At 40.3% G+C, this 25,299-nt stretch overlaps 1 protein-coding gene across 1 annotated transcript; it reads right to left on the reverse strand.

The window, feature by feature from the left end:
• Positions 1–2,171: 2,171 nt before the first annotated feature.
• LOC132207850 (ral guanine nucleotide dissociation stimulator-like 1) lies at positions 2,172–24,432 on the reverse strand. The gene is made up of 6 exons (XM_059643688.1): positions 24,377–24,432; positions 22,944–23,017; positions 18,912–19,111; positions 4,691–4,753; positions 3,230–3,296; positions 2,172–2,228 (listed from the first exon to the last, which is right to left on the reverse strand). The coding sequence occupies exons 2-6, from the start codon at positions 22,944–22,946 to the stop codon at positions 2,172–2,174; spliced, it is 390 nt and encodes a 129-aa protein (XP_059499671.1). The 5' UTR covers positions 22,947–23,017; positions 24,377–24,432.
• Positions 24,433–25,299: the final 867 nt, after the last annotated feature.

Consider the following 25,299-nt stretch of genomic DNA (forward strand, 5'->3'; position numbering starts at 1 on the left):
GTCTCTGTTATAAATTTTCGAGGGAGGCAGCCCAGCAGACACTTTATTGTGACTGCTATAGTCTGGAGTGGCACTCATCACATTGCACTAAAAATTTTGAAGAAATCAATGGTTCCCCATCATTCTCTTTTCACACTGCTGCATTCCAAATGAAGCAGAATTAAAACACATCAAAATTATTTCCGATCAACCTTGCTTCCTCATGGTTACACAGATGCCTGGCAAACTTTGATTCCCACCCACCCGACAATCTATACGGCCAAAATATCTGCAGCTGCAAGTGCTCATGAAGCACAAATTAAGAAAAGGATTTGCATCTACAACTGATTTATAAACACTGAAAATAAATTTTGAAGCCCAAAATGCTCAGTATTTCAAGTTCTCATTCAGTTAAAGTCCAGATGAATGACTACACTGGATGGTTTGCTTTCCAAATTTTCAGAGAAAATATGTAGGTCACTCCAGTTACATAGGCTGGTGCATTTGAGGGGAGGTGGGAGGTTTCGCAGTTTAGCATTGTTGCAAGTTAGACCACCAAGGTCTGGATGTTGAGGGCCAATCAAATTTTCACTGAACATTTTTGAATGTTTTCTATAGATCAAAGGCTGAAATGTGTCATTGATTTAATTACTGGCAATGGCCTCGGAGGGAATAAAGCTGTTTCTTTAATGTGATTTTTATCGTCTCGAATGGCGACATAATCTTTCAAGAGCTACTATATTCACAGCAATTTCTTTTCATGGTATGTATTACGAATGAAGCACAGAAGGATGAAACTTACTTTGAAATTTCTGCAGTCGCTTTTGGTGAACTTGGTTCTTTAACTTTATCAGAGTTGGGGCAGTCAAAGGTTTTGGACCTGCAATTCATTAAGACCATAAGACCATCAGACATTGGAGCAGAAATTAGGCCATTCGGCCCATTGAGTCAGTTCTGCCATTCAGTCATGTGTGATAAGTTCCTCAACACCATTCTCCTGCTTTCTCCCCATAACCCTTAATCCCCTCGATAATCTGTCTCAGTTTTAAATGTACTCAATGACCTGGCCCCCACAGCCTTCTGTGGCAGTGACTTTCACAGATTCAACACTCTCTGGCTGAAAAAGTTTCTCCAAATCTCCATTTGAAAAGATCTCCTCTTTATTCTAAATGTGGGCCCTTGGGTCCTAGTCTCTCCTCCCAATGAAAGCATCTTCCCAACATCCACTCTGTCCAGGCCATTCAGTATTCTGAAAGTTTCAATTAGATACCCCTCATCCATCTAATCTCCAATGAGTGTAGTCTCACAGTCCTCAAATGTTCCTCATATTTTAAGCTTTCCATTCCCTGGACCTTTCTCATGAACCTCCTCTGAACCCGTTCCAGGTACAGTGCATACTTCCTGAGATACGGGGCCCAAGTCTGTACACAGTACTCCAAGTATGGCCTGACCAGAGCCTCATAAAGCCTCAGAGGTACAGCCCTGCTGTTACATTCAAGTCCTTTCAAAATAAATGCCAACATTACATTTGCCTTCCTGACTATATAAGGCAAAAATTAAAGACATTGTAAACAAGCACTTGCACCCAGAAATGGCTTCCTTACAAAACGAACATTGAAAAATTTCATATGGAATCCATAAGGCCATAAGTTTTGGGGGCAGGAATAGCTCATTCGGCCTACTGAGTCTGTTTTGCCATTTGATTCTGGCTGAGATCTTTCTCAAGCCCAATTTCCAGCCTTCTTCTCGAAACCTTGATCCTCTTATTAATCAAGAACGCTTCTCTCTCTCTATCTTAAATAGACCTAATGACTTGGCCTCCATGGCTTTCTGCAATGTTTTCCTCAGATTAGCCACTCCTTGACTGAAGAAATTCTTTCTGACCTGAGTTCTAATGGTTGGTCTCTTCACTCCACGACTGTGCCCGCATGTCCTAATCTCTCCTACTCGTGGAAGCATCTTCTCCGTTCCACGTGCAATCCTTCCAGGCCTCTCAGTATGCTGTAAGTTTCAACGAAATTCCAACCCATCCTTCTAAACTCCATCCTGTACAGAACCAAAACCCTCAACCACTCTTCAAATGAGAAGCCCTCTCAAGTTTTCAAGTACTTATCAACTGGATTTGTTAAACAGGCAACATTTCTGATGTGTATAACTACAATAGATCGTGATTTGTTTTACCCCTCCAAGTTTTAACTGGTGGTATACAAGTGATTGTGACTGAGTCTGGAAGAGTAGCTGGGGGGAAGCTGCAAGGAAGAAGGAATTTCACCTTTCACACAAGTTTTCAGAACACCACGGTCTGTTTATTTTTGGGCAATGGGGGGAGGTGGGGCATGTAATAACACTGGAAAGCAGAGAGTTAGAGAGTCAAGTTTTTCAATACGTTTACCTGCATTGCATAGTCCAATGTTTGGAAAAGAAACATTCCATTAAAGATCGTGTGTAATGCATGCCCAATTATTCACTGGCAATTAAATTGGAAGTGAGAGGATTAGGATAATGGCAGGGAGGGGGTTTGCCACCAACACATTGCAAAGCTATATTGACATGGGCCCGTTCTCTTTGACACCTGGACTCTCCTTGACTTCTAAGGACTGCCTCCCTCATTTCCCTGATGGCGCCCACCTACACAACCTCAGTGACAATCAGCATTAACAGTTGGGCTGAGAAAGATGCTGATCTGCCATCCCTTTCTCTGGACCAGCAGCTGTCAAAACTGAGCCAAACCGTCAACTGGTGAGTAACGCCGGCAGCAATCTCTGTATTGGTTACCGCTGGAATCGGCCAAGGCCTCCAGGTTTCAGATCCAGCAGAAGGCCTGCAGCATGAACCACAAGCTTCCATCTAAAATTTCTTTTTACAACACTAGGAACAGAGCAAATATTAGAACAACAGCCAACTGTTTCTTTAATGTAAAAGAACAAACTACGGACGCAGACAATCTGAAAGAAAGGCAGACGTTGCTGGAGAAACTCTACAGGTTTTGCAGCATCTGCAGACAGAAAACAGAGTTCAAGTTGAGCCAAGCGACACTTCTTCAGAGATGCAAAGTTCTGAACAGGGGAACCTCAACTCAAAGCGCCCACTCTGCTTTCTCTCCACAGATGCTGCTCAGTTTCGGGAGATAGCCTCTACGTAATGTTCCTGAAAATGCCAGACCTCCAGCAGTTGCCCTTCACATAGTTGTATTCTGATTAAAGCATCATTTCCTCACACATTGGATCATTACTTACTTTCTGATCTCAGCAACTGTCTCTGGAGGAATTGGATTTTCAAGCTCCTCACAGCTCGGAATGTTAGCATTGTTCCCGCTGCTGAAATTAGTTGTGAAGAATGTCATTTTAAATAAATCCTTGTACCCAGTAATTCTTAGCTCATCGACAGTTTCCTTTGTATTCCTTGTACTCTGAATAAAGCAAAACCTTAACCACTTATTGTATTCAAATTTACTCTTTCATGACAGATTTTAGAGTGCACGGTCTCCCATCTACCTTGTAGTTTGCACTGTCAGGTGATCTGCAAATGGTCCTAAAAGTGTTATCAAGTAAATTTGAGCAAACATCCACATCAACAAGAAAATTATCTTCATACACCTGAAAGACATTGAGTCGGCATTTCGTGCCATTGACAGCTAATTTTCTAACAACGGGTCAAGACGCAACTACAGAATATGGTGATTGGTCTCCCCAAAACCCTCAACGATAGTTTGCAGGATAAGACCGTGAGACTGGAGTGTGGAAGTAAAGAGAGAGAGAGAGAGAAGGATGCAACAAATCCATTTCTTCAACATTTTATATTTGTTGCAAAGTCTACAAATATCTCAAACAAAGAGCTCCAGGCCCAAATATAGAAAGGCAACCAACTTTCCAGTGAAGAACTTCAGACAGCGTCTCTACATACAGGGCTGAATGTCCCAAGTCAACTGGCCTTGGCCTGAGACATGACATTCTTGGCAAAGTGGAGGGGAATTCAGGAGGAAAACTGAACTCTCTTTTGCACCATTATACTGTATTGTCAGCGGTGGGCAAAGTAGCTGGTTTAATGACTCACTGGGCATGAATCACGTCACCAGCTGACAGTCACTTGTGTCTGTCTGTCTCTCTGGTAAATATTAGAGTTCCTCAGCTCCTGCAGTGGACATTGGCCTGCAAATCTCTTTTGTATAAGCTCGGCAATGCCAACTGTAATGACAGCAAAGAAAAGATTGCAGCTCTGCCTCTATTTCATCCTTTTGTCAACTGTTTTTATGAAAAAGATCACCCTCCAGGTTTAGTGTGTTCATGGACAGCAGTAGGTTTTTCTTCAAAACCTTCACAGGAGATTTGAAAGACAGCACAGGCAGACTGAGGGGAGGGGAGGAGGTCGGAACCTCAATTCTTCGACGTGTTGTATCCTTAATTTAGAGTTCAGCTATCTAAATGTTTGGCGACAAATGGAGATCTGAATAGTGAATGGATAAGCAATTTTTCACTGAACACTTCTGGATCTTTTCTGTTGATACAACTTTTCTTTTTAAACAAACAAAATCTGTGTAGATTTTTGATACAATCAAACAACTTTGTTCATGTGACTGCTGCTGTCTAGTGTTTGCTGCATTGCTGTGGGAGGAAGGCCCTCCACAGATCTTACAGGAAGTGCCAGCAGGTTTTTTAACATTGTTGTATTTTGGATGAAACTTAATTAAGTCACACATTAGACTAAAGCTTACTTTGTGCTCACTGAATCGATTACTGGAATCTCTTCTGCCTCTGAGGTGTCAAAGCTTCCATATCTGCAATTGGTCAGACAGCACAAACTAAGTGATTTTAAACAAGCTTGAATCTGCAATTTGCATTCAGCCGCTGAAAAACATCTGAACGTTCAGGGTTTCGGCATTTGAAGCCTTGATTACCAAGTTTGTTAAAACTTTGCATTGAAACTCCAATTTGGCATTTTACAGCATACCTGCCTCATCCCCTGCCACAGAGAAGAGTAAAACATTCAATGTGGTTTTGTCTCATCTGATCGTAATTTCAAATCTACATTCCTGCCTCTCCTAATGACCTTTCACCCCTTCTCTCTCAACAAGTATCTGTTTATCTTTGCATTTACAATATTCCAGTGCTCTGCTTTTACCATCATTACAGGAAGAAAACTTAAAAGAATATCCACATTTTGAGATTTTTTAAAAATCACTGTTTTAAATTGACAACCACTGAATTTTAGACACTCACCCTTCATTCTAGGCTCTTCTGTAAAAGGAAACATTGTCTCCATATCTACCCTGTACAAATGCTCAGGTTTTTTTCTTTCAATCACATTGTACCTTCCTCCCTAAACATCGACTGATGCAAGACTTGCCTATGCAAATTTTCCTTGTGAGGCAAGTCACTTAGTCTCTTTATTATTCTGATAAACCTGCTCTGAACTGCCTCTCATATATTTACGTCCGTCCTTAAAAAAGACTGACCAATACAAAGAATATCATTCACGATATGGGCTCACCAGTGATCCCTACTTTAGTGCTTAAATTCCTTCATGATAACATGAAAACATTTATTTGCTTTCCTGATTACTTAATGTATCTGTACATAAGCAATTTGTGATTCATGCATGAGGATACCCAGAATCCACTCTAAATCAGAGCTATGCAATCTCCTTCAATAATAAAAACTGCTATTCTTCCTACCAAAATGGACTTCAAATTTACCCATGTACTATTGTCTTTTGTCAGATCTTTGACTACTTGCTCAACCTCTCTTTCTCTGCAGTATTCCAACCTTCTCTGAGGTTATTTTTTTAATGCATCTTTGTCTCTTCAGCAAATCTGTCAGTCATAAATTCATTCCTTCGTAAGTCATCGACTGTTCGTCAATACTTGGAAAACTTGGGCAGAAACAGATTATTAAAATTATATTGAAATTATGCGATCAAAACAATTTTGAGCTCCAGTTAATTCGCTGTCTCAAATAAACACCTCAGTAAATGAGAACACTCATGCAAAAAGGGATGAATTCCTTGGATCGAATTACAGAAAACCAAAATAACTGTAGCATTGAGTCAGCCTGTTTCTCCCTTTCACTACGGATATAGGAAAATCCTGAAATGTGGGATGTGTGTAAGGTGAATGGATACTATTAGCATCCATTGAATTATGATGATCTTTTAGCCGAATTAAAATGGTTGACTCAAACACTAATCTTAAACACAACATCTGTCCAATTGGTAAAATGGATTTGAACTTTCGAATGGCATGGAAGCCATTTTGTTCTCAACTTTTTAAAAACTCCAAGAATCTCCCTGCAGATGGAGACTTTCACCAAAAGACAATGGACAAGTTAGAGATCTAAGCAGCCAAAGTAATAAACAGCTACACTGTGAAAGGAGGAGTTAGTAAATATAACAGATGATTGTCTTAACCAGAGCTATCTCACAGTTTAATGAGAACCAACCTCCTCAAATTTCAACAAACCACATTTTGCTGAGATTCCTTGGTTTTACAAATTTTTCACTTGACCTTTAAAAGAATACCATCATCAAAGATGACTACAGGCACAGCACAAAAGCAAATAAGAAAGTAATAACCTGCAAAGAATCTTTATGCACTATTGAACCTCTGAGAGATAATGTGAGACACATGAGTGAGCTGTCATGTTTAAAATTCGAGGGCAAGTATGGGTCATCTTTTTCTTTAAAACTCAAAAGCTTATTGGTGGAATTATTCTGCTGGAACATTTATTTACTTGGGCAAAGAAAGAGAATATTTTGGCCACAGGCAAAAAGAGAAACCCAAATTCCCTTTTGAAAGGTCCAGCTGGATCGATTTCTGCAATCCACTGGGTTCATGAAAGCCAGCTCATTAGCTTACTGCTTTGAAGAAAAATCTAATCACCGCTGGTTATTTGCTGATCTTCTCAAATTTTATAAGCATAGCGCATTTGTGAAACTTTTCATCCCTGGAGTGTCCCTGTAATGTCAGAGGCACATCAATAGAAGGTCAGCAGTGGTGAGAATCGCTTTGTCCCCGAACTAAGTTTTGATCAGTTACCCCAAAAAAAATTTGTGAATTGCATAAACTGTTAAATACTCACCAACATTTAGAAAAATAATGTATTAAAAAAAACTGAGGTGACAAGAGGTGACATCACTAATGCCATTTGAAAAACATTTCACCCACTATTACAGAATTGCGGTACTCCTGCATATTTCAGTTGTAAACAGACATTCATTTGACCAACATTTCAGTTTTGCAAAAAGGCTCCTCATACTGCATTCAGCTTCCAAACTTTGATTGTTATGCCCAACACAGACTTACAGAAATTGACAGACTTTTTTCAATGACAATAACAATTTTCCATTCACTGCATGCAGTAACTTATACATCCCAAACATTGTTTCAGGAAGCTCCAAACTACATAAAAAGTATGGAAGGAAGTCAACATCACTGTTTATCTTTAATACCAAAGTCTAGTCGTTATCCGAACTCATTCACTGCATTTTTTAAACTTTGTGTTGTACTGGATCAAAATCACTTCATTATTGCGAAAAATTAATCAGAAATACGTGGCCACCGGCTTCTGCATGATGTTTTGTGAGTCTGTTTTATTCACTTCTGTCCCAAACCACTAGCGGGGTGCTTAATCATGATTTGTGCCACCATTTGGGATCAGGGATATTGGAAGGGGATAGGGGCACAAAACAGGAGAACCGAAGGACTGCTTTGCCTTGTCGTAAACAAACAAGTTCATCACAGGATGTTGTCAAGGATTCCTGCAGGAAATGGGGGGGGCTCAAAATAGTTAGAAGTTCATCTTCGAGAAAATAAAATCTAATGTAAATGTCGGGGAAGCAGAATGAATGTCACACACTGGGATTTCCACATCTCTTTTCTTTTCATTTTGAAAATTAGAACAGTTGTGTATTGCCCGTGAAATCATTCTGACTGCATTAATATGGCACATTTTTTGTGGGAACTTTAAATCTCTTACACATGCAAATCCACATTTAGCAAGAGATTACTGAATGCTGCAAGGCACCTGAAAATGTTTGCCAGTCTCCTTTCCTTCTACACTTCCCTTCTGAAGTACCTATATTTAACTCTGTACACATTGGGGTCATCAATAATCCTCATCATTTGTACCATTTGCTACTCTCTCCTGCTTGTGGGAACATTCTGAGACTGTCACTAGACAACCTCCTGCTGTAAGACAGACTGCTGTTTCATGTCAGTAAATGCCTGAACTTGTGTTCAAATTTACTTGCAGCAAACACCTTCTTGCTCCTTTTGAAGTTGGACCTCCTCCAAATCAAAATTATTCTGGATTGTTCCTTCCTCTCTTCTGGAGCCAAAATAAATATCTTATGATATGGTGCTTCCTGAAATGATCCATGTCTGATATTTGATCGATAGTGTGTGTGTATGTGTGTGCACAATAATTATAGAAGTGGTAGTGCAGGTTGAAGATATCATCAGGATTCTGAACTTTAAAAATTGGAGCATTGTATGAAAAACAAATATGTTCTGACTAATCATGATTAAACAAAAACCTCCTGATTTCCCCTCAACTCTGGTATTTACCAACCACACTTCAGGAAGGGATTTGAGAGAGTGCACAAAACATTCACAAAAAATATTACCAGAGATGACAAACTAGACAGCCCTGTGGAGAGCCTGAAGAAGCTCAGGCTGCTCTTGGAGAAGACTAAAAAGTGGTTTTAAAAGTGTCCAAAATCATGAGGGATTTGGTTAGAATGGATAAGAACAATCGGTTCCTTGTGACAGAAGGCTTAAGAAGAAAAGGACACTGATTTAAGATGATCAGCAAGAAGAACCAATGGTGACAAGGATTTTTTATTAAATAGCCTATTTAGGAACTGAAAAGCTCGACCTAATAGTGTGGTGGATGCAGCTTCAAATGGGGTCTTCAAAAGTGAGCTACAATTTTCGAAAGGAGATGTTTCGCAGTGTTACACAGTAAAGGGATTTAGGACTGAACATCGGCAAGTCCCTCTTTGAGAGCTGGTACAAACATTATCAAATCATTGTCTCTGGGCTATTACCATTTGATGGCTGTACAACATTGCACAAACTGCTAGCTCCCCAGCTATTTCCTACCGCTTGGTCATATTCTGAATAATGATTCACTTTGTCATGCATGCAGTTAAACTTACTTAGCAATTATTTCGCTGGATCCTGAAGAACCACAACTTCCATTTTCCTCACCATTTGCACTGTCAACATTTCCAAAACTGCAATTGATCAAAGAGGACAAATTAAGTCATTTAGAACAGGCAAACTCGTCCAGAATTAAATCCAACCCAATTCAACACAAAAAAATCACAGTCTTGAGAGATGGATTGTTTTGACTTCCACAGGATGCCCACAGGTCTTCATATTGAGGCAGTGCTGGGGTGGGGCTTGGAAGAGACAGAGCAGGGCAAAAAGGAGAGAAAGCCATTTCTTCAGTATTTCACCCTTGTTGAAAGTTGTTTCTGGGCTATGCAAGAACTAAATACTGAAAGACAAGCAAAATTCAATCTACCACTGAAAAGCTTTGAAAGCCTTATGCTAATTCAACATTATGTCACCTCCCAAAATAAGCCAAACATTGCAGAAGCAGTCAAGCAGTTGCTTCATGTGATTGCTATTGTCTGGACTGGTGCTCACTGCACTGCCAATTGGGGTATCTTCCTGAAGCAACCCTGACATAATCTTACAGCAAATCCCAACAGTTTCCTTTCACAGTATTAGATCCCAAATACTGTAAAACAGGTTTAATCTGACGTCACATCAAATTTACTTGTCAATTACTCCTTCAGTTTCTGACAAACTTAGGATTCCACCCACGACACAGTGTGACATGTCAACATTTTCACAGCTGCAACTGGTCACAAAACACCAAATAAATCATTTTAATTGTGCATGTGATCACAATTTTAATTTCTGGCACTCTTATCAACATTGGGATTTTTGGCTGTGAGGGGGAGCCAGTGGGTAGATGAGATGTAAAGATGTCAAATAAAGAACCTCTGCACTGGGACAGACAATAAATATCCCAAAAGAGACGATTTAAGTTTAACTTCCTCATCTCTGACAAAGAAACTCAAGCTCTTTACAGACTATTGACAATTCAACCCTCACAAGCACAGCTTGTAACTCAAAGTTTGATTCGGAGCCCTGATGTAGGAATTTGTCATTGCTCAAATTCACTGAAGCTTAATGTCAGATGAGTCACCAGTGGCTGTTTTGCTGAAAAATTAATTTTATTCATTTTTCTTTCCTGCTCCTTTAATAGTTCTGAGGTTAGTTAAAGATTTGGACAAAATAAGCTCAGGATTAATTCCAGGTCTCTGACTTGGGAAAGTGCCTGACTTCATGGATGCACATGGCAGATGGCCAGATTAGATAATTAAAAACGCAAACTATTCAATGGCAATATTGTATGGGAGAAATACCAAGGCTCGGACACGGGGAGCAGGTCACTTCTTAATTGTAGGAATATTTATTCAAATGTCACGGAAGTTTGGAGGACACTTCAATGAACTTGGAGGAAGTTTGTAGGGAGGGTGCAGCTGAAGCAGGAAAGAGGAACAAAGAGAAGTGCTGAGGTGGGGTAGAGGAGATTAACCCATTTCTTTCATATTTTTTACCAGAGCCACATTGTCCAGAAATATAACCTCAATATTGATCTGAAAACAATTTCCCATCTCAGTGTTTTGGATGCTTCAATGGTGATGCTATCATTTAAGGCAAATGTCTCTGTTATAAATTTTCCAGGGAGGCAGTCCAGCAGCCACTTTAATGTGATTGCTATAGTCTGGAGTGGCATTCCTTACATTGCAACAAAAAATTTGAAATCAATGATTCTCCATCATTCCTTTTTCACACTGCTGCATTCCAAATGAAGCAGAATTAAAACACATCAAAATTATTTCCGATCAACCTTGCTTCCTCATGGTTACACAGATGCCTGGCAAACTTTGATTCCCACCCACCCGACAATCTGTACGGCCAAAATATCTGCAGCTGCAAGTGCTCATGAAGCACAAATTAAGGAAAGGATCTGCATCTACAACTGACTTATAAACATTGAAAATAAATACTGAATCCCAAAATGCTCTGTATTTCAAGTCCCCAACTGGTCAAAGTCCAGACGAATGACTACACTAGATGGTTTGCTTTCCAAATTTTCAGAGAAAATATGTAGGTCACTCCAGTTACGTAGGCTGGTGCATTTGAGGGGAGGTGGGAGGTTTCGCAGTTTAGCATTGTTGCAAGTTAGACCACCAAGGTCTGGATGTTGAGGGCCAATCAAATTTTCACTGAACATTTTTGAATGTTTTCTATAGATCAAAGGCTGAAATGTGTCATTGATTTAATTACTGGCAATGGCCGCAGAGGGAGTAAAGCTGTTTCTTTAATGTGATTTTTATCATCTCGAATGGTGACATAATCTTTCAGGAGCTACTATATTCACAGCAATTTCTTTTCATATTATGTATTACGAATGAAGCACAGAAGGATGAAACTTACTTTGAAATTTCTGCAGTCGCTTTTGGTGAACTTGGTTCTTTAACTTTATCAGAGTTGGGGCAGTCAAAGGTTTTGGACCTGCAATTCATTAAGACCATAAGACCATCAGACATAGGAGCAGAAATTAGGCCATTCAGCCCATTGAATCTGTTCTGCCATTCAGTCATGGGTGATAAGTTCCTCAACATCATTCTCCTGCTTTCTCCCCATAGCCCTTGATCCCCTTGATAAACAGGAACCTATCTGTCTCAGTTTTAAATGTCCTGGCCTCCACAGCCTTCTGTGGCAGTGAATTTCATAGATTCAACACTCTCTGGCTGAAGATGTTTCTCCAAATCTTCAATTGAAAAGGTCTCCTCTTTATTCTAAGACCGTCCCCTCGGGTCCTCGTCTCTCCTATCAATGGAAGCATCTTCCCAACATCCACTCTGTCCAGGCCATTCAGTATTCTGAAAGTTTCAATTAGATCACCCCTCATCCTTCTAAACTCCAATGAATATAGTTCTGGATTCCTCAAACGTTCCCTATATGTTTCGCTTTCCATTCCTGGGATAACTGTCGTGAATCTCCTCTGAACCCATTCCAGGGACAGTACATCCTTCCTGAGATATAGGACACAAATCTGCACGCAGCTCTCCAAGTACGACCTGACCAGAGCCTTACAAAGCCTCAGAGATACAGCCCTGTTTTTACATTCAAAATAAATGCCAACATTGCATTTGCCTTCCTGAATATATAAGGCAAAAATTAAAGACATTGTAAACAAGCACTTGCACCTAGAAATGGCTTACTCACAAAACGAACATTGAAGTATTTAGTGTGGATCCATAAGACTATGAGATATAGGGGCAGAATTAGCTCATTCGACCTGCTGAGTCTGCGTTGCCATTCAATTCTGACTGTGATGTTTCTCAAGCCCAATTGCCAGCCTTCTTCTGGTACCCTTGATCCTCTTATTAATCAAGAACCCTTCTCTCTATATATCTTAAATAGACCGAATGACTTGGCCTCGATGGCTTTCTGCAATGTTTTCCACAGATGAGCAACTCCCTGACTGAAGAAATTCTTTCTTACCTTAGTTCTAAAGGTTGGTCTCTTCACTGTGCGACTGCGCCGGCATGTCCTAATCTCTCCTACTAGTGGAAACATCTTCTCCATTCCATGTGCAATCCTTCCAGGTCTCTCAGTATTCTGAAAGTTTCAATGACATTCCCTCCCATCCTTCTAAACTGCATCCTGAACAGAACCAAAACCCTCAACCACTCGTCAGATGACAAGCTCTCCCAAGTTTTCAAGTGCTTATCAACTGGGTTTGTTAAACAGGCAACATTTCTGATGTATGTAACTACAATAGATCGAGATTTGTTTTTCACCTCCAAGCATTAAAAGGTGGTTTGCAAGTGACAGGAGTTGAGTCTGGAAGAGAAGCTGGGGAAGCTGCAAGAAAGAAGGAATTTCAACTTTCACACGTTTTCAAAACACCACGGTCTTCTTTTTTGGGCAACGGGGGGAGGTGGGGCATGTAATAACATTGGAAATAGAGTTAGAGAGTCAAATTTTTCAATATATTTACCGGCAGTGCACAGTCCAATGTTTGGAAAAGAAACATTCCATTAAAGATCATGTGTAATGCATGCCCAATCATTCACTGGCAATTAAATGGGAGGCGGGAGGATTAGGAAAATGGCAGGGAGGGGGTTTGCCACCTATACATTGCAAAGCTATGTGACATGGGCCAGTTCTCTTTGACACCTGGACTCTCCTTGACTTCTAAGGACTGCCTCCCTCATTTCCCTGATGGCGCCCACCTACACAACCTCAGTGACAATCAGCATTAACCGTTGGGCTGAGAAAGATGCTGATCTGCCATCCCTTTCTCCGGACCAGCAGCTGTCAAAACTGAGCCAAACCGTCAACTGGTGAGTAACGCCGGCAGCAATCTCTGTATTGGTTACCGCTGGAATCGGCCAAGGCCTCCAGGTTTCAGATCCAGCAGAAGGCCTGCAGCATGAACCACAAGCTTCCATCTAAAATTTCTTTTTACAACACTAAGAACAGAGCAAATATTAGAACAACAGCCAACTGTTTCTTTAATATAAAAAAAACAAACTACGGACGCAGACAATCTGAAAGAAAAGCAGATGTTTCTGGAGAAACTCTACAGGTTTTGCAGCATCTGCAGACAGAAAACAGAGTTCAAGTTGAGCCAAGCGACACTTCTTCAGAGATGCAAAGTTCTGAACAGGGGAACCTCAACTCAAAGCGCCCACTCTGCTTTCTCTCCACAGATGCTGCTCAGTTTCAGGAGAAAGTCTCAAAATAATGTTCCTGAAAATGGTGGCCCTCCAGCAGCTGCCCTTCACATAGTTGTATTCTGATTAAAGCATTATTTCCTCACACATTGGATCAATACTTACTTTCTGATCTCTGTAACTGTCTCTGCAGGCACTGGATTTGCAAGCTCCTCACAGCTCGGAATGTTATCACTGTTTCTGCTGCTGAAATTAGTTGTGAAGAATGTCATTTTAAAAAAACACTTGCAGCCAGTAATTGTTCGCACATCGGCAGTTTCCTTTGTATTCCTTGTACGCTGAATAAAGCAAAACCTTAACCGCTTGTTGTATTCAAACTTATTCCTTCATGATAGATTTTAGAGTGCATGGTTTCCCATCTACCTTGTTGTTTGCACTGTCAGGTATTCTGCAAATGGTCATAAAAGCGCTATCAAGTAAATTTAAGCGAACATCTACATCCACAATAAAATTATCGTCATACACCTGAAAGACATTGAGTCCGTAATTTGAGCCATTGACAGCTAATTTTGTAACAACAGGTCTAGACGCAACTACAGAATATGGTGATTTGTCTCCACAAAGCCCTTGACTGCAGTTTGCAGGATAGGACCATGAGACTGGGGTGTGGCAGTAAAGAAAGAGAGAGAGAGAGAGAGAGAGAGAGAGAGAGGGAAGGAGAGAGAGAGAGAGACGGATGTATCAGATCCATTTCTTCATCATTTTATATTTGTTGCAAAGTCGAATAATATCTTAAACAAAGAGCTCCAGGCCCAAATATAGAAAGGCAACCAACTGTCCGATGAAATACTTCAGATAGTGTCTCGACATACAGGGCTGCATTTCCCAAGTCAACTGGCCTTGGCCTGAGACATGACATTCTTGGTAAAGTGAAGGGGAGTTCATGAGGAAAGCTGAATTCTCTTCTGCACCATTATACTGTGATGTCAGCGGTGGGCAAAGTAGCTGGTTTCATGACTCACTGGGCATGAAGTAAGTCACCAGCTGAAAGCCACTTGTGCCTGTCTGTCTTGCAAATATGAGAGTTCCACAACTCCCACAGTGGACATTGGCCTGCAAATCTCTTTTGTGTAAGCTCAGCAATACCAACCTTCATGACAGCAAAGAAAAGATTGCAGCTCTGCCTCTATTTCATTCTTTGGTCAACAGTTTTTATAAAATAGATCACCCTCCAGATGTACTGGGGGTAGGTTTTTCTTCAAAACCTTCACAGGAGATTTGAAAGACAGCACAGGCAGACTGAGGGGAGGGGAGGAGGTAGGAACCTCAATTCTTCAACATGTTGTATCCTTAATTCAGAGTTCAGCTATCTAAATGTTTGGCGACAAATGGAGATCTGAATAGTGAATAGATGAGCAATTTTTCACTGAACACTTTTGGATCTTTTCTGTTGATACAACTTTTCTTTTTAAACAAACAAAATCTGTGTAGATTTTTGATACAATCAAACAACTTTGTTCATGTGACTGCTGCTGTCTAGTGTTTGCTGCATTGCTGTGGGAGGAAGGCCCTCCACAGATCTTACAGGAAGTGCCAGCAGGTTTTTTAACATTGTTGTATTTTGGATGAAATTTAATTAAGTCACACATTAGACTAAAGCTTACTTTGTGCTCACTGAATCGATTACTGGAATCTCTTCTGCCTCTGAGGTGCCAAAGCTTCCATATCTGCAATTGGTCAGACAGCACAAACTAAGTGATTTTAAACAAGCTTGAATCTACAATTTGCATTCAGCCACTGAAAAACATCTGAAGGTTCAGGATTTTGGCATTTGAAGCCTTGATCACCAAGTTTGTTAATACTTTGCATTGAAACTCCAATTTGGCACTTTACAGCATACCTGCCTCATCCCCTGCCACAGAGAAGAGTAAAGCATTCAATGTGGTTCAATGTTTTTTTAAAAAATCACTGTTTTAAATTGACAACCACTGCCCTTTAGACACTCGCCCTTCATTCTAGTCTCTTCTACAGGAGGAAACATTGTCTCCATGTCTACCCTGTCCAAATCGTCAGGTTTTTTTTGTTTCAAACACGTTGCCCCTTCCTTCCCTAAACACCAACTGATGCAAGCCTTGCCTGTGCAAATTTTCCTTGTAAGACAAGTCACTTAGTCTTGGTGTTATTCTGGTAAACCTGCTCTGAACTGCGTCTAATATATTTACTTCCATCCTTGAAATACACTGACTAATACAAAGAAAATCATTCAAGATATTGGATAACCAGTGATCCCTAATTTTGTGCTTAAATTCCCTCATGATAAAATGAAAACATTTAATTGCTTTCCAAATTACTTAATGTGTCTGTACATGATCATTTTGTGATTCATGCACGAGGATACCCAGATTCCACTCTATCTCAGAGCAATGCAATCTCCCTCAATAAAAACAAAACTGCTATTCTTTCTGCCAAAATGGACTTCAAATTTACCCATGTACAACTCTATTTGTCATATCGTTGACTACTTGCTGAACCTATATTTCTCTGCAGTATTCCGAAGTCCTCTAAGGTTAATTTTTTAGCGCATCTTTGTCACATCACCAAATCTCTCAGTCATAAATTCATTCCTTCAGAAGTCATGGACTGGTCGTCAACACTTGGAAAACTTGGGCAGGAACAGATTTTTTAAATTATACTCATACTATACGATCCTAACCATTTTGAACTCAAGTTAATTCTCACGTATAAAAGCACACGTAAAAAGGGATGAATTCCCTGGATCTAATTACAGAACACCAAAATAACTGTAGCAACTAGTCAGACTGTTTCTCCCTTTCACCATGGATAAAGGAAAATTTTGAAATGTAGGGTGCCTGTAAGGTGAACGGATGCTATAAACATCCGTTGAATTATGATGATCTTTTAGCCGAATTAAAATGGTTGGCTCAAACACTAATCTTAAACACAAAATCTGACCAATTGGTAAAATGGGTTTGAACTTTTGAATGGCATGGAAGCCACTTTGTTGTTGACTTTTTGAAAACTCCAAGAATCTCCCTGCAGATGGAGACTTTCACCAAAAGACAATGGACAAGTTAGAGATCTAAGCAGCCAAAGTCATAAACAGTTACACTGTGAAAGGAGGAGATAGTAAATATAACAGATGATTGTCTTAACCACAGCTACCTTAGAGTTTAATGAGAACCAAACTCCTCAAATTTCAACAAACCACAGTTTGCTGAGATTCCTTGGTTTTACGAAATTTTCGCTTTACCTTTAAAAGAATACCATCATCTAAGATGACCACCGGCCTAACACAAAAGCAAATAAGAAAGTAATAACCTGCGAAGAATCGTTGTCCACTATCTCACCTCTGAGAGATAACATGAGACACATGCGTGAGCTGTGATGTTTCAAATTCTACGGCAAGTATGGGTCATCTTTTTTTAAAAACTCAGAAGCTTCTGGTTGGAATTATTCTGCTGGAACATTTATTTACTTGGGCAAAGAAAGAGAATATTTTGGCAACAGGCAAAAAGAGAAACCCAAATTCCCTTTTGAAAGGTCCAGCTGGATCGATTTCTGCAACCTATTGGGTTCATGAAAGCCTGCTCATTAGCTTACTGCTTTGAAGAAAAATCTAATAATCTCTGGTTATTTGCTGATTTTCTCCAATTTTTTAACCATAGCACATTTGGGAAACTTTTCCTACCCAGGGATATCCCTCTAATGTCAGAGGTACATCAATTGAAGGTCAGCAGTGGTGAGAATCGCTTTGTCCCCGAACTGAGTTTTTATAAGTTACCCCAAAACACCATTTGTGAAGTACATAAACTGTTCAATGCTCACCCAACATGCAAAAAAACTAATGTATGAAAACTGAGGTGACAAGAGAAACCATCACTGATGTCATTTGAAAAACATTTCACCCATTATTACAGAATTGCGGTATTCCTGCATATTTCAGTTGGAAGCAGACATTCATTTGACCAACATTTCAGTTTTGCAATGAAGGTTCCTCACCCTGAACTCAGCTTCCAAACTTTGATTGTTATGCCCAACACAGACTTACAGACAATTGATCAGAGATAATGGGAACTGCAGATGCTGGAGAATCCGAGATTACAAAGTGTGGAGCTGGATGAACACAGCAGGCCAAGCAGCATGTTCGGAGCACAAAAGCTGGGTCTAGGCCTGACATGTCAGCGTGTGTGCTCCTAAGATGCTGCTTAGCCTGCTGTGTTCATCCAGCTCCACACTTTGTTATTACAGACAATTGATAGGCTTCTTTCAATTAAAATAACATTTTTCCATTCACTACATGCAGAAACTTAAACATTCCAAACATAGTTGTAGGAAGCTCCAAACTACATAAAAAGCATTGAAGTAAGTCAACGTCACTGTTTATCTTTAATACCAAGGTCTAGACATTGTCCTAATACATTCACCACACTTTTTAATCGTTGTATTGTACTGGTTCTCGATCGCTTCATTATTGCGAAAAAATAATCAAAAATACATTGCCACCTGTCTCAGCATTATGTTTTGTGAGTATGTTTTATTCACTTCTGTCCCAAATCACTAGCGGGTTGCTTAAACATGATTTGTGCCACCATTTGGGATCAGGGATCTTAGAAAGCGATGGGGGCACAAAACAGGAGAGCTGAAGGACTGCTTTGCCTTGTTGCAAACAAACAAGCTCATCAGTCCCACTGCAGTCTCTCTTTATGAAGGACTTCAAGTCTAATTACTTTTAATCAAGTTATTCAAACTTATTATGACACATGACATAGGAGATAGAATTTGAATCTGGACCTTTTAGGCAGAAGGTGGAGGATAAAACCATCTGTGTGGAGGATAAAATCCTCCAGAATACTTTAAAAAATGTGGACTTTTCTGATGAAACTGGATGAAAGTTAAAGCCCAAATTTGCAGAGCTTAACGTCCAAGGGATTGGGGTGCAGGTAAGTTCGTGTCTTCAATGAACAAAAAATCGTCTCCCTTACTGAGGGTTGGATGGAGATTCTCAGTTTACTGAGAGTTTGTTTCCATCCGGCTAGTTTCAGCGATTCATTGCCAGAAGGATTAATAACAAAAATTACTCGACAGAACATACTTTTCTATCATTACCATTAAACAAAGGAGATGCTCATTATATTTATGCTCACTTGTCCAGGAGGATGTACAACACACTTTCAGCAGTGGTATATGCTTTGTATGTCGAAAAGAATGTGCGGATGTAGAAACGCTCCTTGTTCATGAGAGCGATTACAAAATTTTCGACGAGTCTTTTTGAGGTCTCAGAGTTAAGAATTTGAACGTTGGGGGTATCGACAGTGAGATGGGATGGAAGCTCATCTCCTGATGCCTACAGAGAATACAAATTTAAAAAGTAAATGTGATGCAGGAACAATGTTTATTTGTATAGATCTCTGACATGGTAGAAATATTTCAAAATGCTTCACATTTACATAATCATTTAAAAATCGCTCCAAGGTTCATGAAGCTAAAACTAGGGCAGGTCACCAAAAGCTTGGTCAGAAAGATTGGTTTTGAGGACAAAGAGGAGATGTTTTGGAACAGTGTCCCAGAACTGGGTAGCTGAACACACCAATGACAGAATAAAGAAGATCAAGCATGCAGGCAAGATCAAAGTGGCCGGAATTAGAAGTGCAAAGATATGAGCATTGAAGGGTTGGAGGGGAATACCATTGATGAGGAGATACAATATGTTCAATCCAATGATAAAGCAGCTGGTCACTTCATGTATTGCTTGAACCATTCAAAAAAACACAAAGTTAAAGTCAAAACATCACAGAAACATGGCCAGCTAGATTCATGCAAAACAGAAATTTGAGCCTTGGAGTTATTTTGTATCGATCTCAAGAATATTAAACCATCATTTTAAGTAAATAAACATTTAATATTAAATCCCTCCAGCTGACTACCCAGTATTTCTCAATTTCTACTTTAATCCAGTCATCAGACGGGCCAGAAAGTTTCCACAACAGAGAAAATGTGGAATTATGTGCAGCAACTTCTGTCTACAGCTCGAGGCCACAGCAAGCAACAGGAAACATGACAGTCTGGCTTCAATCCTGTTTGAATTCTCTGCTAACAATACCACTGACTTCACATTTCTGAACAATATTGTTTTGAGGAATCTAATTACTCTTGAAAGCAAGCTTACATAACTGGAAGGAAAGCAGAGGCGTAAAATGTTTGCTGACTTGGCGGAAAATAGAAGGAGGGAGAAACTGAAGAAAAAGGAAACCTCTGTTTTTTTTTGTTCCACAACTCGTGCCATGCAAGGTTTCTTCCAATGTGCTGCCTAAGGGTTATCATACTTGATGCTGTGGAGTGTGCAAAAGAAATTAAGAACTCTCACAAAGAACTTCATAGTTCAAATCACATCAAGCACCCCTATATCAAATTCAGTTTCCTTCATGTCAGCAGATGAATATACCTTTGGGATTGGGCAGGGGTCAGGGTGGAGCATGTCAGCAAAGGAGGGAATTGGAGCACTCTTGAAGAAGCCTGATTTGAAATTTGAAATCCAATGTGAACCTCTCAACTTTGCCAGAGTAGCTGGCCGGTTCTGTCAGAATTATGAATCGTCTGTATTCACAGGAAATGTATTTCCAAGACTTGTTCCAAGTCATAGAAAATTGTACAAAATGTGTTTCAATTAAATGAAGTTGCCGTTTTAAGAACTTTACCCCACACAAGTATAAAAATGCATGACTGCAGAAAAGCATAACCTTCAAACAAAGATAACAAAGTGTGGAGCTGGATGAACACAGCAGGCCAGGCAGCATCTTTGGAGCACAAAAGCCGACGTTTCGGGCCTAGACCCTCCATCAGAAAAGGGGGAGGGGGAGAGGGTTCTGAAATAAATGGGGAGAGTGGGGGAGGCGGATCGAAGATGGGTAGAGGAGAATATAGGTGGAGAGGAGACAGACAAGTTTCGAGGCAGGAATGGAGCCAGTAGAGGTGATTGTAGGTGGGGAGGTAGGGAGGGGATAGGTCAGGCTGGGGAGGTCGAATAGGTCAAGGGGGTGGGATGAGGTTAGACAGAAGAAAATGGGTGTGTTGCTTGGGGTGGGAGGAGGGGATAGGTGAGAGGAAGAACAGGTTAGGGAGGCGGGGATCAGGTGGGCTGGTATTGGGATGCGGTAGGGGAAGGGGAGATTTTGAAGCTCAAATTGTTTATGTGTCATCATATTTTGATCCAGTTAGACAAATAACATTAAAAATAAATTGATGTTTTATGACCATGATGACAATCTCAGTAAGAGAAATTATGTAATGTCCATCTTTAAATATTAAAAGAGCAAAACTATTGAATGTTTGCAATACATTACTAAAATAAAGGCTACCAGCTGTCAATACATTGCCTTCAACATTTTTAATGGTGAAATTTCTGTTCCTTTCTCTCACCCGACTACTCATTCCTTCCATCTGTTCTGCTGTTGTGGTAAGAGGCTATCAGCTCCCCTACTCAAATTTACTTCATAATCATTCTTCCCGCTCCTTTCCTTCCCATTCATTGCACGGTGTAACAGAAGAAAGGGCAGGATATCTATGGAAGGATGTGCCCTCCAGTGTTCTAAGTTTTCACAATGCCAGCAAAAAGGAAACAAAAATACTATCGAGCGCAGTAAATCACGGTCCCTCAACGCACAGTTTTTGCGGCGATAAATCAAAACTGGTGTGTTTTCTCAGTATATTGTACACATGCAGTCAGCAAGCAATCAACAGGCATGGAGGAAATCTCTCAAGCAGATATTAATATGTCAATAAAAGCAGGATGGAAGAGTTGAAGTTAATTATGCAGCGGAGAGAATCAACTGAAATGTGCACATTCAGGTTTCAAATATTAAGTGGAGTTCCACATGAACATTGTTTTATTTTCCTCTCGTAGTCAAAATGCCACAACACACGAGCTTGCCTGACAGATGACATGTTCTTTTCTTGTTTCGAATTCAGGAATTGGTTTGCAAATCTGGTTCAAATTTGGACTTTGTTCACTGAAGGTTGCCAGGCACAGCATGTGGCAGAGCAGTGGAAAGTGGCCAGTGATTGAAACACCATCTAATGCCCACTCTTAACCCCTATTAACACACTCCAGTTTGTGGCTTAAGTTAGTTCTAGTCATGATGATTGTCAAAAATTTATGAAAAACATGACAGTTATTTTCACCACCCCCACTACACTACATCAAGGGACACAATTCCTCTTCATGATTATATCGTTGCTCTATGTTCATCATGAATGTAAATTGGGTGACTATTCTATCTCAGTCTTAAATTGAAAAGAAGAATTTGCACATGTCGCTTACTTAATTAATGCCAATTAGAAAAGTTTGAACAGATCTCTATCCTAGTACATAGCGGACTTTTGTTACTCCATTTGTCTTACAGTTTGCTTGCTGAATATCTCAGAACTTAAACTATATTTTTTGAATTCATAGGAATAAGGTCTCTTGAGCTTGCTCCATTGTATCACATCATGATGTATTTCTCTCTTAACTCCATTTATCCATTTACTGTGAATACACTAGCATAACATAAATGGCAGTCTTGAAGTTCTGAATGAACCCAACAGACTCCAACTTCAGAACCTCCAATGGACAACATTTTTTGGAAAAACGTCTGTCGCCAGATTTCACACCCATCGGACGTAGCTCGGATTTGAAAAGTGCAGCAATAGATATTTCCTGACATAAACAGTCAGTGATTATCACAAAAAAACCCAGCTTGTCTGTTCCAAAGTGACCCACCTTCGAAAAAAAAGTCACCATTACCACACCACATCATTGGGCTGTGCTCACATGAGCAAGAGAGAGAGAGACAGCTGGTGATTGTTTAACCAGCATGTCAGGCACGGGGAGAAGTTGATAAGGGCAAACCCTCATGGTCAACACAAATGTTTATTTACTCTTTCAATATCACCTTGCTCTTCCTTAGAACAACTGAAACTTTAAAAGGCCAAGTGAGCAGATGAGAGCATCAGCCTTCAAACATTTCAGCTCCCTCAAAATGAAACGGGACAAATCTGTGACCAAATATATAAAACATCTTGCACATCGTGGAAGAATGTGCGAGTGAGTGAGTGTTGGATGGTATATAGGAATATGAAGAATAAGTAATCAGGGGATTGGAATTTGTTGTGTGTGAAAAAGCAAGGATAGTACATACCATTTTTATTCTGAGTAGTATGACGGAAATCTGACTGCTTCGGCAAGCTGACTGACCGGAAACAACAGTCAAATCTATAAGATAAATGAAAACATCATGAGAGACAAAACCAAATTCAATATGTAAAGAGAAAGACTGCCATAAAAAAATTAAATACTGGACCAAAAAAGATAAAATGCTGACTTCAGTGTAGTTACATGTGTCCATGATCTGCTTGATCTTCTGATATCATGTTGCTCTTGCTCAGAAAACACAACTTTAAAATCCTAACTGAGCCAACATGGACGTCAGGATTCAGACTTTTTCGGCCACTCAAAATAAAAATCAACAAAGCTTTCACATCAATATATGAATAAAAATCACTCTACACACCCTGGAAGCACTGTCTCAGAATCTAAAGGGAGTAACCCAGAGTCAAAGCAAGGGAGGCTGCCTTCATGCAGGATAGGTTCACCAAGAGCAGTCTCTGGCATTAATACAGGGTAATGGGCTCTGCCAGATGGACACCCAAGGCAGTCAGCTTCTCAGAGTCCACACCTCTGCAGTCCAGTGAGTGGGACACAGTCAGCCCAGTGGGAGACCGAACCCGGTGTGGGGAGTGGGGAGAAAACAGCTGGGAAACTGTAGAGGCATCAGTTAGATGTCGGGTCACCTATTGCTCAGTCTGTCAAGGTCGCAAAAGGGGGCTGCCACATCAGTCCTCATTGTGCTCAGTGATATTACACTGAGAACTGTCTGACTCCAGGGTCAGGCTGCTGTCATTGATGCAAGGCTGATAACTACTACTTTTCACAGGTGTCATGGACCGCTGCTGTTTTAATCTCGTCGGATACGGGAGGCACGGTGGCTCAGTGATTAGCACTGCAGCCTCACAGTGCCAGGAACCCGGGCTCGATTCCAGGCTCAGGCTGACTGTGTGGAGTTTGCATATTCTCCCCGTGTCTGCATGGGTTTCCCCTGGGTGCTCCCACAGTCCAAAGATGTGTCGGCTAGGTGGATTGGCCATGCTAATTTGCCCGTAGTGTTGAGGGGTGTGTGGGTGAAAGGAAGGTGGGTCTGGGTGGGATGCTTCAAGGGGCGGTTTGGACTTGTTGGGCTGAAGGGCCTGTTTCCACACCGCAGGGAATCTAATCTAATTTAATATGTCACAGATGAGTATGAGAAAATGGAACAAAGGAGCAGGAATATTTCCAAGATAACAAAGTGTGGGGCTGGATGAACACAGCAGGCCAAGCAGCTGCAGTTCCCTGCTGTGTTCATCCAGCTCCACACTTTGTTATCTTGGATTCTCCAGCATCTGCAGTTCCCATTGTCTCGAAAGGCAAATTTCCATGTGAGGTCTGGAATAAGTGAGTCGATGCCTGACTGAACACAGGGAGACAAGGAACTGGATTGAAGCTTGTGCTTTGTGAAAAATTAATGATAACTCATACCTTTCAGAATCAAAGTGGGTTGGAGTCTGAGGAATGAGAAAGGTGAAGTATCGTCAAACCTAAAAGACAAATGAAAACACCATAAAAGTAAAAACCAAATTCAACATGAAAAGAGAAAGAGTACGATCACACTTAAATACTAGACCAAAAAATATGCTGACTTCAGCCTCATTACATATGTCAAATATTCATTTGCGCCTTCACTGTCTACTTGGTCTTCCTTCAACAATTTAACATTTTAACTTGTCAACTGAGCAGCCAGGACATCACCCTTCAGATACTTCAGTTCAAAATGAAACTCAACAAAGCTTTGCTCTAATCCAACACCTTGAACATCTGGAATGATTTCCCAAAGGGCCTTTTTCATCTAAATACTATTTTTTGGCTGCTGTAATGTAGGAAAGGCACTGGTTAATGTGCAGAAAGCACGTTTTCATCAATAACAATTGGTAATGATTAGCTTTTCCATTGAAACAACATTCACTGAGGGATAAGTAGTAGATGATTTATACGGGAGAATTCCATTCTTGTTTTTTTTGCGAATTGTTGTGATAATGGGATCTTGTGGTCATCCGAGATGAACATTTTTCCTGCTAATATCACCTTCAGCAAAGACCAGAAGAAACATTTTGCTCCATCAAAGAGCGGACACAAAAATGTGGCCAATATAATTTTGGTTTTGGCAAGTACTGGAACCATTGCGACCCACAACATACACACATTAATTCAATCGGGTTACCCCAAATTCACATCATTTTTCCAGTTTTCCCGTCTTTGAAATTCGTACTAAAATCCAATTTCTTTACAAATAGTGTCCAGTATATATTGAATTCAAATTACCTCAAAACTCTTCTCACAACCAAGAGTGATACCACGAAGGTATTGCTCCTTTCCCTCTGCTTCAATTAGTGTTAGTTCTAATT

Source organism: Stegostoma tigrinum, unplaced genomic scaffold (assembly GCF_030684315.1).
Source record: "Stegostoma tigrinum isolate sSteTig4 unplaced genomic scaffold, sSteTig4.hap1 scaffold_179, whole genome shotgun sequence".
NCBI classification, from domain to species: Eukaryota; Metazoa; Chordata; class Chondrichthyes; order Orectolobiformes; family Stegostomatidae; genus Stegostoma; species Stegostoma tigrinum.

What these genes read in the sequence shown, in the direction of transcription:
- LOC132207850 (XM_059643688.1), bottom strand. An exon ending in TTGTACATCCTCCTGGACAA is followed by an intron (nt 4,754 to 18,911) that starts GTGAGCATAAAT and finishes GACCAATTGCAG; the next exon opens with ATATGGAAGCTTTGACACCT. An exon ending in CAATTCCTCCAGAGACAGTT is followed by an intron (nt 2,229 to 3,229) that starts GCTGAGATCAGA and finishes TCTTCCTTGCAG; the next exon opens with CTTCCCCCCAGCTACTCTTC.